The sequence below is a fragment of the Eleutherodactylus coqui genome, chromosome 8 (assembly GCF_035609145.1).
Source record: "Eleutherodactylus coqui strain aEleCoq1 chromosome 8, aEleCoq1.hap1, whole genome shotgun sequence".
NCBI classification, from domain to species: Eukaryota; Metazoa; Chordata; class Amphibia; order Anura; family Eleutherodactylidae; genus Eleutherodactylus; species Eleutherodactylus coqui.
The window spans coordinates 38527897-38544041 of NC_089844.1; the positions used below are offsets into that span (position 1 = coordinate 38527897).

Sequence of the window (16145 nt, forward strand, 5' to 3'; positions counted from 1 at the left end):
AGGAGCATGAGGAGGATGAGGAGGAGGGGGAAGAGACAGCTTGGCCCGCTGCTGACGGTACACCGGCTGATTGCCTGTCATCCTTTCAGCGTGTATGGCCTGAGGAGGAGGAGGAGGAGGAGGATCCTGAAAGTGATCTTCCTAGTGAAGACAGCCATGTGTTGCGTACTGGTACCCTGGCACACATGGCTGACTTCATGTTAGGATGCCTTTCTCGTGACCCTCGCGTTGCACGCATTCTGGCCACAACGGATTACTGGGTGTACACACTGCTCGACCTACGCTATAAGGAGAACCTGCCCACTCTCATTCCCGAAGAGGAAAGGGGTTCGAGAGTGTTGCTATACCACAGGACCCTTGCGGACAAGCTGATGGTAAAATTCCCAGCCGACAGCGCTAGTGGCAGAAGGCGCAGTACCGAGGGCAAGGTAGTAGGGGAGGTGCGGAGATCGAGCAGCATGTACATCCCAGGCAGTGCAACAGTCTTTAAGGGCCTGGCCAGCTTTATGGCTCCCCAGCAAGACTGTGTCACCGCTCCCCAGTCAAGGCTGAGTCGGCGGGAGCACTGTAAAAGGATGGTGAGGGAGTACGTAGCCGATCGCACGACCATCCTCGGTGACGCCTCTGCCCCCTACAACTACTGGGTGTCGAAGCTGGACACGTGGCCTGAACTAGCGCTGTATGCCCTGGAGGTGCTTGCTTGTCCTGCGGCTAGCGTCTTGTCGGAGAGGGTGTTTAGTGCGGCTGGGGGAATCATCACAGATAAGCGTAGCCGCTTGTCAACCGACAGTGCCGACAGGCTTACACTCATCAAGATGAACAAAGGCTGGATTTCCCCAGACTTCTCTTCTCCACCAGCGGACAGCAGCGATACGTAAGCAATACGTAGGCTGCACCCGCGGATGGAAGCTACGTTCTCTCTCACCATCCAAAACGGGGACATTTCTGCTTCATCAATCTGTGTCTAATATTCCTCCTCCTCCTCCTGCTCCTCCTCCTGAAACCTCACGTAATCACGCTGAACGGGCAATTTTTCTTAGGGCCACAAGGCTCACTCAAATAATTTTTCTGAACAATTTTTATAAGTTTCAATGCGCTTAAAAGCGTTGGAACTTTAACTTGAACCAATTTTTCGTTACACTGGGCTGCCTCCAGGCCTAGTTACCACTTAAGCCACATTAACCAAAGCGATTCACCTGCCATCTTGGTTGGGCATGGCCAATTTTTACTGAGGTACATTAGTACTGTTGGTACACCAATTTTTTGGGGCCCTCACCTACAGTGTAATCATAGCAATTTGTATGTTCTTCGCCTGCACTCATGGTACAGAAAGGTGTGTGGGGTTGGCCTACACTTTAGCTACATAAATGTAACTTGGGCCTTGGCTATACTAAGGCTACTGAAATGGAACTAAGACTGCGCTCCCACTATACTGCTGCTTCAGAATTGTTACTGGGGCCTGTCTTGAGTGCTACTATTGCTGACATGGAACGAAGACTGCGCTCCCGCTATACTGCTGCTTCGGAATTGTTACTGGGGCCTGTCTTGAGTGCTACTATTGCTGACATGGAACGAAGACTGCGCTCCCGCTATACTGCTGCTTCGGAATTGTTACTGGGGCCTGTCTTGAGTGCTACTATTGCTGACATGGAACGAAGACTGCGCTCCCGCTATACTGCTGCTTCAGAATTGTTACTGGGGCCTGTCTTGAGTGCTACTATTGCTGACATGGAACGAAGACTGCGCTCCCGCTATACTGCTGCTTCGGAATTGTTACTGGGGCCTGTCTTGAGTGCTACTATTGCTGACATGGAACGAAGACTGCGCTCCTCCTATAATGCTGCTAGTGATATGTTAGTGGGGCCTGTCCTAATGCTACGGCTGAAATGTTACGAATTCTGGGCTCTGCCTATACCACTGCTAATGGTATGTCTCTGGGGTGTGGAAACAGAGGCTTCCCAAAGACATGATGGCGGCGAGGCCATTTCCCACCAACGCGGTTACTGTTAAGGTGCATATAACCACGGACACGTGGAGAGGACACGTAGTGCCTCAAAAACATCCCCCTCCTCCTCCAACAGGGAAAACATTCTTGGCAAATGCCTTTGCATTGGTTCGTCTGGTGGCAGTCCAAGAATTTCACCTTTACCGACACAACAAGAGAGCCCCCACACCATCCCCCCGCCACGGCCCACTTAATCCTGGCCGCATTCCGAAAACCAACAAAATACAACCGTGCTACTAGGTCCGCAGTCACCACCACATTACCACCAACGCGGTTACTGTTAAGGTGCATATAACCACGGACACGTGGAGAGGACACGTAGTGCCTCAAAAACATCCCCCTCCTCCTCCAACAGGGAAAACATTCTTGGCAAATGCCTTTGCATTGGTTCGTCTGGTGGCAGTCCAAGAATTTCACCTTTACCGACACAACAAGAGAGCCCCCACACCATCCCCCCGCCACGGCCCACTTAATCCTGGCCGCATTCCGAAAACCAACAAAATACAACCGTGCTACTAGGTCCGCAGTCACCACCACATTACCACCAACGCGGTTACTGTTAAGGTGCATATAACCACGGACACGTGGAGAGGACACGTAGTGCCTCAAAAACATCCCCCTCCTCCTCCAACAGGGAAAACATTCTTGGCAAATGCCTTTGCATTGGTTCGTCTGGTGGCAGTCCAAGAATTTCACCTTTACCGACACAACAAGAGAGCCCCCACACCATCCCCCCGCCACGGCCCACTTAATCCTGGCCGCATTCCGAAAACCAACAAAATACAACCGTGCTACTAGGTCCGCAGTCACCACCACATTACCACCAACGCGGTTACTGTTAAGGTACATATTACCAGTCTGACTGGGGCATGCAGACACCTTGACAGAATGAATAGTGTGTGGCACATAGGTTCCCCATTGCTATGCCCATGTGTGCAGCTCCTGATGGCGGTGGCACAGGATTATATTTCTCATTGCTTCTGTACAGCATTGTGGGCTATCGCCCCGCCCCTTTTAAAGAGGGTCGCTGCCTAGCCGTGCCAACCCTCTGCAGTGTGTGCCTGCGGTTCCTCCTCATGGCAGACGCACTTCTAAATAGACATGAGGGTGGTGTGGCATGAGGGCAGCTGAAGGCTGCGCAGGGACACTTTGGTGTGCGCTGTGGGGGGCAGGGGGGGCGGTTGGTCAGCATGTAACCCAGGAGAAGTGGCAGCGGAGTGTCATCCAGGCAGTGATTGTGCTTTGTTGTAGCTAGTGTGGTGCTTAGCAAAGGTATGCCATGCTAATGAGGGCTTTTCAGAAGTAAAAGTTGTTGGGAGGGGGAGGGGGGCACTCTTGCCGGTATTGTGGCTTAATAGTGGGACCTGTGAACTTGAGATGCAGCCCAACATGTAGCCCCTCGCCTGCCCTATCCGTTTCTGTGTCATTCCCATCACTTTCTTGAATTGCCCAGATTTTCACACATGAAAACCTTAGCGAGCATCGGTGAAATACAAAAATGCTCGGGTCGCCCATTGACTTCAATGGGGTTCGTTATTCGAAACGAACCCTCGAACATCGCGGGAAGTTCGTTTCGAATAACGAACACCCGAACATTTTGGTGTTCGCTCATCTCTAGTCAACACATTACTCACATGTGCGTTTTTGCTCCAAGTTTGGGACCTGACTGCAACTCTTGATTTGTTTCAGTAGATTATCAACTTCATCGCCTTCCTCTTTTTCCATTGGCTCCAAGACCAGGATTTTGTTATAACACAGGCTTTTTAGCAGCTCATTCAGGTAATAAGGAACACCATGGCTCCGCTCTATTAAAAGACTGCAGAGGAGAAGATAGTCTATTTGTGGATTGTCAAAAAAACAAAAAACAAAACATAAGCCCCACCCCAAGAAATTTAAATGTGGACTACTTGAAGCCCCATGAAAAACTGACAGGGCTTTAAATGGATTTTTCTGGTATTTCACAGTTTAAGGTCTATCCAGCAGCTCTGGGTCCAGACTCCAAATCATGCAGCTCTCTGTTCGCCTCCCCAAGTGTAAACTCCAAGCACTATCATAAGCACCAATCAGTTGAATTTAAAGAGACTTTGGTGGCTGTATGTGTCAGAAGACGATGAAATGCCCTTCACCAATCATTTTCTGCATTGAATAAGATTTGGCACCTCTTTGCAAGAAGGGAAGCCATGGATTTGGTTGACATGAGGAGTTGGACGCTCTCAGCCCCTCTAAGCATAAGATGCACCCTTGTCGATGACTTACATTTCAAGTTCACTGGGAATGCTGATGACCCCTAGGCTGTGACAAATGATGTCTGAAATAACATCTGGCTCCAGTTCTTTCAGATGAACATAGATGGTGTTTGGGCTTTTGAGCACATGTGCTGCTGCGCTGCTTAGTTGTTTCTCCTGGTAGAAAGGGCACAATGCCATCACCAGAAAGACAGGTACAGAGTCTGTGATTTCCGAGAGAAATTCCCAGGAGGCGGCATCAAGGTATTGAGCATCATCGATGATGCACATGATTGTCTCTTTCTCTGCAGCCTGCAGGAAAGAAAATTGGGACAGACAGTTCTTTGGATTAGATCTGGATTGGTAACGGGACATGCACTTGCGCCAAATTTCCATAGCATCATGTCCTTTTCATAGCTGAAAGTTTATGACTTGGGGTGCAGAGTAATCATTTCTGCTTAACATTTAAATGAGCATGCCAAATTTTGTATGACAACCCACCATTCCCCCCCCCACCCCAAAACGCAGTGTACAATGCAGAAGGAATTTTGTAATGGCTGACAGTATTTGCACCATTGCTGTTAATTTGGCGTGCGTCCAGTAAAATTGCACTATGGTCAGCAATAGAAACTGGATGATAAAATAACATAAAAAGGTGCCCAATTATGTCAAAAGATATTGGGACCTCACTATGCAATTGTCGTTGGGCTCCACAACGCACTGTTCTCTGATGACAGGCATTACTAGAGAACCTCACCGTGGTGATTGGCCGTTACGATCAGGTTGTGAGGGTATATGTATATATTGCCATATGTTTTTTATGCTTTTATACCTGTATGCAAGTTCTATTTAAAGCTAAAATGAGAAAAACCTTATATGTCGCCTTACATCAGATATTCCAAAGGCCTTGCAAGGCGAAGACAAAATGTATCTTGAACACCGCAAGGAAGAACCGGATACGAAGGCCATGTACTTGGCTGTTTTCCCAGAAGCGCCGTATCTAGATAACGACTATTCAACTACGTATATGATTTTCACTGTCTCAGGTGGAAATCCGGACTTTACATATATGGTTATGCAGTGAATTTGAGCCAATGAGACCATTACCCATTCCCAGTGATGTGACCAAAGGGTATAAGATCCCATGTAATCTGTAATAAAGTGCGCAGTTATGTCCCCGTGTGAGGAACTATACCAGACCTTCGTGTGTGGTGTCTCTTCTTTACCGCCGGCAGCAGGGCATTGGGGTGGGCCTGATTGGTGCTGTATGCAGAAATTTCCCTGACAGATGGCGCCCAAAGGTGGGGTGGTAAAACCGGAGCCGTGCAGCGCAGTCCACCCGGATCCACGTCACGGGGAAGCCGTCCTGCTGCAAACCGAGCCTGATCAACTCACAGAACTCCAGGTAAGACTGGCATATATTTATGTTGTATTTTACGCTGAGAGTCTTGCAGCAGGAGGGACTATCTGTGTTTTGTGACCGGACGGGTTGGGTTAAGAGTTCTACATGGTAACTCGTGGGCTTCGGGTTTGCCGTCACGGACCACTGACCGTGATAAGCGCACCAATCGCTCACCCAGGAACTAGTCTGTAGTCTATTTGTACTTTGAAGTCCGTAGCGTTTTAGCAATAGTGGAGATTGTTTGTTGTATCTGCAGAATTTTTTTCTCTCTCTCTTTTCATTTCGTCTCACAGAAGGGGGGACCCTCGGTTTTAGTTTAGTTAGTTGTTGATGGTTTAGCTGAGGAGGAGATGCACTCTATGGGACTGGTTCCATAGAAGGAGATGCCTTTGGTTGTTTTGGGCTAACAATTTGGGATGCACTCTATGGAGCGTGTTATTATTATTATTGTTGTTGTTGTTCTAATATGCGTAAGACCTTATTAAAGAAGACGGAGCCACTCAAGGGCTGCCGCCGTGCGGATGAATTGATGGCGGAGAGACAAGGGTCCCAATCTGTAAAATGTAAGAAAACTCTTATGAAAATGTGTAACAAGGACCCGCACGGTAGATTACAGTATGGTGACTGGGAGGAGGTCCTTAGGACCAAGAAGGGTGCCTTGAAAGACCAAGGGTTGCTAGAAAGTGCTGAAGTGAGAAGGAGAGAGACAGTCAGAGAAAGTTAAGTATGTACACGTATTAAGAATGTATCTGTAAGTGAAATGTTGGAAAGTACAGTAAGTGATCAAGAGGGTGTCGGGAGAGTGTCTACTGAAGGTTACATTGGCAGTTAGGTAGGGAGAGAAATATGGGGAACAAGCAAAGTCGAGAGGAAAGTTACAAAGCATGTGATTTGTTGGCAGAAAGAGAGAGGAAAAGGTGTATAATACTAGGTAGATAGATATAGATGTGTGGATGTGTGTGTGTATATAAATATATATATATGTACAAATGGTTAACTGAGCTCGCTTTTAGTGGGAGAAGGATTGTTTACTTGAAGCTGCAGCTTGTGTCTAGCTTTCAAGGCAGAGAGATAACAGTTATTTTGCAAAGGTGGGGGCTTTCAGACTTGACTCTAAGCTCAGAGTCACACAGAGAAGGAAAGGAAGGGGGGCTGAAAGATACCCACGCATTCGAAAATATATCAGCGTTTAATACAGCATATAATAGCTTCAGTAAATAAGAAAGATAGAATGTCTCAGTCACTAGGAAACGTTTTTCACACAAATTGTCAAAAATAGCGCTCATTCACAATCTCATCTCAATAGAATCATGTACTTTGTAGCATTGTCGCACTCACCTCAATGTTTTTCAACTGATGTATGTTTGTTTGTCACACTTTTTGTCTGTGCATCTGTATGTACTGGTACACTTTCAATGGGGGGTGATGGGGCAGACTTGAGCACATGGATGGATGAGAGTTAATGACCAGTGTTCAGACTGTGATGAATGTAAAATGTGTGATGCAGCTATTGACTGGGGATAAAAGTCCCCCCCCCCCATGCATAAGACTTTACTTGTTTGAGATGTGGATGCTTAGACTGTGGAGTTTGAATGAAGGTGTGAAAATAGACGCAAGCAGCCAGTATCGAGGGGGTGGAGCTAGATGATGTAAAAGTACGTAACCTCTTGTCCACAAGGGAGGGGGTGAGAATCTTGAGCAGTTAGTAAAAGTTTTAGTTTTTTTTTTCTCTCTCAAATTTGATAAGACATTGCAGGCAGGATCAGATTAATAATGAATTTGCTTAAAGGATATCACATTTCAAATATTAATAGATGTTTGTAGATTATTCTGCCCCGATGTAACTCCTGTCTCTGTTATTGGTGCTGACATCTTACAGGCCTTATCTGCATCCATCAAATCTTTTTCCCAATGTTGTACTACCGTGTTTCCCCGAAAGTAAGACAGTGTCTTACTTTCTTTTTATCCCCAAAAGCCAGACTATGTCTTACTTTCGGGGTATGTCTTATAATAAAAAAAAATCATTACTCACCTCCCCCGGCGTTCTGTCGCGCTCCGGCAGGATGTCGCTCGCTCCTCGTCCCCGGCGCAGCATTGCTTTCTGAATGCGGGGCTTGAAATCCCCGCCTCCAGAAAGCTAATACACACGCCGTCAGCCAGTTACAGCCATTCAATGACAGCATTGAATGGCTGTGATTGGCTGAAGGCGCACGTGGCTTCAGCCAATCACACTATTCAATGACATCATTGAATGGGTGTGATTGGCTGAAGCCACGTGCGCCTTCAGCCAATCACAGCCATTCAATGATGTCATTGAATAGTGTGATTGGCTGAAGCCACGTGCGCCTTCAGCCAATCACAGCCATTCTGTAACTGGCTGACGGCGTGTGTATTAGCTTTCTGGAGGCGGGGATTTCAAGCCCCCGCATTCAGAAAGCAATGCTGCGCCGGGGACGAGGAGCGAGCGACATCCTGCCGGAGCGCGACAGAACGCCGGGGGAGGTGAGTAATGATTTTTTTTTTTCTACGGTATGTCTTACTTTCGGGGTACGGCTTACATTGGCCGACCCCCCTGACACCCCCGATACGTCTTACAATCGGGGGTGTCTTACTATCAGGGAAACACGGTACCTTGAACCCGGCTACTCTTCTTTCAATTGAGTACCTTGGTTCAAAAGGGGGGAGGAGAAGGCATAGGTGATCTAGGTACTGCAAATCAGCCATTTTTAAGAAATTTTGCAACAAGATTCTGATCTATTTGAAATAGAATATCAGCCTGATTGTCAAGCATTGATGCAACAAGAAAATTTAAGTTTTAAAAAGTTACTGAAAGCCCTTGTTAACAATGCATATTTTGAGTTGTTTTTTATAGATGGTCCCAGGGTGATTGACGACTCCACATTGGATATGCAGTGGTCACACAACAAGATGTCCTAAAAGCAGAAGCTCTGCCTCCGCATGTCTCAGCACAAGAAGCGGAACTGAAGGCCCTCACTGAGGCGAGTAGAGTGTCGGAAGGTAAGACAGCAAACATTTACACTGACTCCCGGTATGCATTTGGCATAGCTCATGATTACGGCCCAACATGGAAGGCCAGACAGTTTTTTACCTCAGCAGGACAGCCAATTAAGAATGGTGCAGCGGTGCAGAGTCTCATGGAGGCTCTACTACTACCTAACAAAGTGGAAAGCTCACATCACTTCCTACACCGGAGAAACAAGAGGCAACGCCATCACAGACCACACAGCAAAGGCAGCGGCCCTTAAGCCATGGAAGAAAAGAAGAATTTAACAATAACTTTGGACTTTGACTAACAACTTTGGACTTTGATAAAAACTTTGGACTTTGATATACTAAGGACTTTACAGTTACAAGCCAGCAAGGAAGAAAAGGAAAAATGGACTAAAAAGGGACGGCGTATGGTGAACAGTCAACAGAACTTGCCTACCACGGTCCCTGTGCCCCATGATGGCCCAGCTGACGCACGGAAAGACGCACCTCTCAAAGCAGCAATGATGTCGACGCTTGAACAAGGACGGGTGGCTCCTGGGTTTTCTGTAGCTGCTGCATCATTTGTCCAATTTTGCATGATCTTTGCCGCAAAGCAACAGGGCAGAAGTAAAATTTGCCACATCACACTTGCCTAGACCACTCTACCCATTTCAGGTATTGCAAATTGGCTACACTCAGCTCCTACTTGTTGGGAAGTATGAATATGTGCTTGTTGTTGTTGATGTCTTTGCAGGTTGGAGACCTACTCTGCTACCAAAGTAAATAAGCAGGTAACCGCACAGAAACTCATGAATGAGGTAATCTGCAGAAACGGGGCACCGGAAGTGATTGAGTCAAACAGAGGTACACACTTCACAGGTGAAATAATACAACACATCATGTCTGCTTTGGGTATATACTAGACTTTTCACACACCCTACCATCCGCGGAGTAGGGGGAAAGTAGATACAAAAGGCAATGAAGAAAACGGGCAAATTTTGAATTGAGTGTCTTCTATTAGTTTTTCTTTTTCTTTCCCAGGAGGGTACATGCCACAGTAGCTGAGTTTGGGGAATGATTTTCTTGTTAATTTTGTCCTAGGCCTCTCCAAGGAATTGTCAATAACGCATTCTGCAGTCTCTGCTTTTCTCCCAGGTCCTACAGATGAGTGTCACAATCTGAAACCATGTGACAGGGTCTATGTGAAAAAGTTTGAGAGAGAAACCCGGTTTGAAGGTCCTTACCAGATGTTGCTCACCACCCCAACTGTAGTCAAGCTCAAAGGAAAGCCACTTGGATCCACACCTCGCACTGCAAAAAGGCCCTGGGTCCCGGAGCACAGAACTCATGATCCTGCATATCCTTTACATGCTATAATGTGGTACAACTCCTCTAAAACACACCTTTGACTACTGTACACTAGCCCCCTGTTTCAGGGATCAGAACAAATTAATACAATCAAAAGTGCAATATGAAGACTACACTGAAGTGAGAATCTAACACCGCATCGTACTAAGAGGGAAGTTGACGCTCCAGGTGGTGACTTTGATCCAGATGTATACATAGATGCAATAGGAGTGCCAAGGAGGGTGCCAGATGAATTTAATTCTAGAGATCAGGTTAAAGCAGGTTTTGAGTCCTTATTTGCTATTGTCACTGTTAATAATAATGTAGATTGGACGAATTATATCTATTACAATCTGACCAGTTAGGGCCCACTGCATCCATGGCGTTCCAAAATAGAGTGGCCCTGGATATGATTTTAGCAGAAAGAGGTGGGGTATGTAACTTCCTGTACGTGTATTATCCCTTTGATCAAAAAGAGTATGAGTAAGGGACTGGACAATGTGACACCAACGTTTCCCTTGTTTGAAGAAGATGAAGAGCCAGTTCCGATAATGCCAACCACGTACGTTACCAGAAGAATGGAGAAATGTACTAGTACTGCGCCTGCCCCGATCTCCTAAGATGGATTGTCAGTGGAATTCCCATTTGCCTAGGGATAGTGCAGAAGACCTTAGGTTCCGGCGAGGGCGCACCCTGTGGGGTGTTAACTTGTACAGATAGAGGGTATGGATGCCCGTAAATGAGCCCAGGGAATCCATGGCCTCCTTCTGAGGTGAGGTAGGGATCCCCCCTCCTAGGAGTAGGGCCTTACGGGCACTGGGGAAACCCTGACGCAAGGGAGAGGTGACCGAGGAAGAGTGCAAGGTCTGGTGCTTGATCTCCATATTAAGTTTTTAGGGGGGTTTGTGAGGGTATATGTATATATTGCCATATGTTTTTTATGCTTTTATACCTGTATGCAAGTTCTATTTAAAGCTAAAATGAGAAAAACTTAATATGTCGCCTTACATCAGATATTCCAAAGGCCTTGCAAGGCGAAGACAAAATGTATCTTAAACACCGCAAGGAAGAACCAGATACGAAGGCCGTGTGCTTGGCTGTTTTCCCAGAAGCGCCGTATCTAGATAACGACTATTCAACTACGTATATGATTTTCACTGTCTCAGGCGGAAATCCGGTCTTTACATATATGGTTATGCAGTGAATTTGAGCCAATGAGACCATCACCCATTCCTAGTGATGTGACCAAAGGGTATAAGATCCCATGTAATCTGTAATAAAGTGCGCAGTTATGTCCCCGTGTGAGGAACTATACCAGACCTCCGTGTGTGGTGTCTCTTCTTTACCGCCGGCAGCGGGGCATTGGGGTGGGCCTGATTGGTGCTGTACGCAGAAATTTCCCTGACAAGGTGACATGTTGATTAAACATGATATTACTGCATAATCTGTGCATACCATGAGCGGTGAAGGCAGGAATGCTACTGAATTCAGTCAGTAAAGTTTGTAATTTCCCCTTACAATATACCTGCTGGAGGATTCGAATCATCACCTTCTCCGTCTCCTTATATTTTGCATGTTGGTCCATGAGAGACACTTCCTCCGTAATGGGAAACTGGAGAATGCAAACAGAATAATGCCAGATCAGCTTTGTACCATGGAGGAAAGATTATCCCCATTCCCTACTACATAAATGACAGCTCGCTCAGCTACCATCTCCTGAGGAATCTCTTAAGGTCCGCCGGCTGCATCTGAGGAATGGGGTTAGTCCTAGCCCACATGATCCTCACACTGGCGCATGCTCACTATCACCGGCGCTGCACAGGAGCTCTTCTCTGCTAGTGTATGTGCGAATTGGTTGGATTGGAGATGGAACAACCCAGCCAGCTAATCAGTTTGTTTTTTTGTACATTTGGAAAACACTGGTTTTACTCATAGTTGGAAGGTGTTTCTAGTCTTGTCGGCAGCTCCATGACCTGAGTCTTCTTCCTTGTATGTCTTGGCGCGTTTATTTATCAATGTGCCCTGTAATAAGTGTTATATTCATATATTGTGTTATCTGCCTTTTGCCACTACACCTAGAGAGAGACAGGGTTGCCCCAGGTTCCTGATGTCGGGTTGCCCTCATCAGGGTGAGCGCCCTGCTTTTTGGCGGGCTGGCCTTGCATTATGAGATTTAGCGTAAACTTCCCCATTCCCACTGTTATATTTCTTAGTAACTATTTTGTATTACCTACGTTATTAAAGTGTGTGTATATATTTACAAGTAGGATGATATGGAATAAGTTGACGCTATACATATTAAGTTTATTATTATTATATGGTTGCACCCCGCTCGGACGGAGCACAATCTTGGCCAAATTATCCTGGCTCCTCAGATTAACTCTCAATCAACCTTGCTTAAAAAATCTCCTACCGGTTTGTGTCTACAGCTCCTGTGTATATGTATGCATCTCCATAGTTACAGACTACAAATAAACTCTGTGGGGTCTGATTCTGCTCTCTTAGTCTCTTCCATCTGTATCCTATATTGTACCCTTGGAGAGTAAGCAACAAGTAGAAAACAGATGGAAAGTAATATGACTGCAGCATCAGGGCTCAGTCACATGGGTGTTTGTACGCGCGTCTGACAGTTGCGTTTGCCAATCAGAGGCAGCACTCACCCATTCATGAATTCATGATTGGCTGAGCACTGTGAACAATCAGAGGCAGCTCTTAGCTGTCATTCAATAGCTGAGAGCTGCCTCTGATTGGTTACAGTGCTCAGCCAATCAGAGGCAGCCCATTCAGCAGGCGGGGATTTTAAATCCCCGCCTGCTGAATACTACTGAGAGCAGTTCAGGAGAAGAGACAGCTGGATGTGGCTGAGCCCCGGCAGCTGTAGAGAGGTGAGTATATAATTTTTTTTATTTTTTACACTTTTTTAGGATGGTTTTCAGGGAAGGGCTTATATTTGAAGTCCTTCCCCGAAAATTACTACAGCGCTTGCCGGCAGCCCATTGCGTTTAATGGAGCCGGCTGTATTGCCGGCTCCATTGAATTCAATGGAAGAACATCACGCTCCTCTGTGACAGCTGTGGCACAGCTGTGGCAGAGGATAGCGGGCAGTGCTCTTTTTGATCATCAAAACGCCCGTGTGACCGAGCCCTTTTGTGTGGATAAACGCTGCTAGCAGCGGTTTTTTCCGCCCTGCCGCCAGCTTAGGTCACGCGATTGTTTGAACGCATCAGTTATGTGCACAAAAATTGTGCGACTAAACACCCGTGCAATTGAGCCCTCAGACTACATAGAGTTTGCAGTCTATTCCTGTGGTGATACATAAGTCTGCATAGGAGCTGTAGACACAAAACAGCACCTGAATTTTAAATTAAAACCTTCTTTAAAGTTGCTTTATTTTTCATTTTAGATGAAATGCAAAAAATAAAAAAATATATTTTCAAAGGTAGCCTTTAATGATGTCAACAGAACAGGCTCCTATTAGATCAGCAATCCCTATCCCAGCTTAACCCCTTAGGCTGGGCTCACACAGGGCGGATTTGCTGCGGTTTTGCCGCTGTTTGTCGTTGCATATCCACACTGCCGCAAAACCGCTGCGTTTGCAGTGCAATGCAGATCAAATGTGTTTGGGAAAAAGCTGTTCTCACAGGATGGATTTTTTCCGCACTGCCGCAGTGCGGAAATGTAACTGCGGCACAGTTTTTCAAGACGCAGCATGTCGATTCTTTTTACTTTTCCGCAGCTCTTTTTTGTCCATAGACCTCTATGGACGCAACCAAATCCGCACCAAAATACGCTGCAAAAGTAAAAAACCGCTGTGGAAAAAGACGCTTGTGGATTTTTCCGCAAGAAAATCAGCAAGACCAAAATAACCTTTGAAGCGGTTTTGCCACAGTAGCAGTTATTCTGCAGCAAAACTGCAACAAATCTGCCCTGTGTGAACCCAGCCTTAAGGACACAGACCTTTTTTTTACCATTTTTAGTTTCTCCTTGGGCCTCATGTTCACAGGGAAAATCAGGCCCGCTACAGATTCTACATGGAGAATCAGTAGCGGTTCCCTCCTGCCCCGCGGACATGAGCGCTGAAAATAAGAATAAACTTACCCGCAGCGGACCGGGCAGGTCTTCTCTTCTTCACGGCCGGATCTTCTTTCTTCGGCCGGCGGATATGCTCGGGACGCCGGCTGCGTGCCGCGCGCATGCGCCGGACACATCCGCCGGGCCGAAGAAAGAAGATCCGGCCGTGAAGAAGAGAAGATCTACCCGGTCCACTGCGGGTAAGTTATTCTTATTTTAGTTCTCCCGCGGATCCAGACGGCTTCCATAGGCTTCAATAGAAACGCGGGTGACCCGCACGAAAATGGAGCATGTCCATTTTTTTCCATGCTCCATTTTTTTTAAATTCACTTTTATTGACCATCTGCGGGTATTTATCTACCCGCGGGTGGTCAATGCTTCTCTATGGGATGCGGATCCGCGTGCGGGTGATCCGATGCGGATTTAAAATCATCTTTTGCCCGTGGACATGAGGCCTTATGCCTTGCAAAAAAAATCCTGTCTTATTTTTCTATTGACATGGCTGTCTGGGGGCTTATATTTTTTGTGGAGGGAGCTTTATTTTGTACCATATAATTTACCGGGAAAAAATGAAAACATTTTTAAGTGGGGTGAAATGGATAAAAATCCAACTTCACCATCTTTGGAATGGGTGGGATGGTCTAGTTTTTACTGTATATGCACTGTGGCAAAAATTACAAGATAACTTTATTCTATGGGTCAGTACGATTACAACCATACCATTTTTTTTTTTTTGCTGTACTGCTTTTAAAAAATATAATATCTTTAACACAATTACTTTCTGCCACCATCTTCTGACCGCCATAACATTTTTATCTCTGTTGATAGGTCTGTTTGAGGGCTTGTTTTTTGCAAGATGACCTGTGGTTTCTAATAGAAACATTTTGGAGTATATGCGACTTTTTGATTTCTGAATTCCACATCGTGTATTATGTTTTTTGACAGTGTTCACCGTGCGTGATAAATACTGCGTAATTTTGATAGATCAGACTCTTATGGGTGCGGTGATAACATATACGATTTTTTTTGTTTGCTTGTTTTGATTTTTTATTATAAATAAGAAGGAAAAGGGGGGTGGAAGTTTAACCCTTAAGCACTGCAAATTTACGATGCTTGGTCCTGGGCTTTAGTAGTAAAAATATAGTGCAGGATTAAAGCTCCTGCAATCTAGCAGGAGCAGGTCGGGTCATCGGCTGTTAGTCACAGCCAAGAACCCATAGGAGAAGGCAAAAGCGTTTTTTAATTGCTTCTGCATTCTCCTTTACGGGCTAAATGGTGCTCAATGAGTGCTATGCAGTGCAGAGAGAAAGTGGAATGTTACTTCCGCTATTTGACCCGGCGATCACGTGACCACCAGGTGCCTCTTGCCATGGCAGAGCTGTAGGGTCCTATTAGACCCAGATCAGCTCGGTTAGTGACTGATGTCACTAGAGAGGGATATTTACCCCTGTAACTGGGGCTCCTATGAAGACTGCTCCTATAGATGCGAATGTCCCCCAGAGGTCTTATAGAACATCATGGGGAGACATAGATGTTAAAAAAAAAGTTACAAAAATAAGTTTAAAAAAAACCTACAGAATAAAATGATATGTATAAAAAAAGAAAATAACCCATAAATATACTAATTTTAAGAATAAACAACTATAAATTTCAAAAAATCATTTTTTGTCTTTTACCCCTAATGAAAAAAAATGAAAGAAGTCAGTGAAAAAAGATTTAAAAAATAGCCACGGGAAAAAAAATGCAGCAAAAATTATTTTGGTAGCCGAAGAAAAAAAAATAGGGCATTAAAACCTCCACATGGGTAAAAAGTGTCTGGTTCTTTAGTATTGACATACTCTGGTCTTTAAGGGTTAAATATCTTTTTTACAATAATTAAAAATCTTTTTTCACCTATTTTTACTTCAGTACCCATACGGGCCTTGAACTTGCAATCATTTGATTGCTTATACTACATTGTGTATATGGTATTTCTGAAAGCATTCTATTAAGACAGACCACAATCTAGTCTTATTAAGTAGAAACACATGGCAGTCCTGGAGGCATTCAGAAGGCTCCTGGCTGCCATGACACCCAGAGGGTAGTTTGGGACCCCTGAATAGCA

The 16145-nt window shown here is 45.6% G+C and overlaps 1 protein-coding gene across 1 annotated transcript in view; it reads right to left on the bottom strand.

Moving 5' to 3' along the window:
• Positions 1 to 16145, bottom strand: part of ADCY10 (adenylate cyclase 10) — an 86964-nt gene that overhangs the window by 35941 nt on the left and 34878 nt on the right. Inside the window, exons 14-16 of the mRNA XM_066577789.1 lie at positions 11496 to 11582; positions 4262 to 4542; positions 3640 to 3821 (exon numbers count right to left, since the gene is read on the bottom strand). Of these exons, the coding sequence (XP_066433886.1) occupies positions 3640 to 3821; positions 4262 to 4542; positions 11496 to 11582 (550 nt within the window). The remainder of the gene's footprint in view (positions 1 to 3639; positions 3822 to 4261; positions 4543 to 11495; positions 11583 to 16145) is intronic.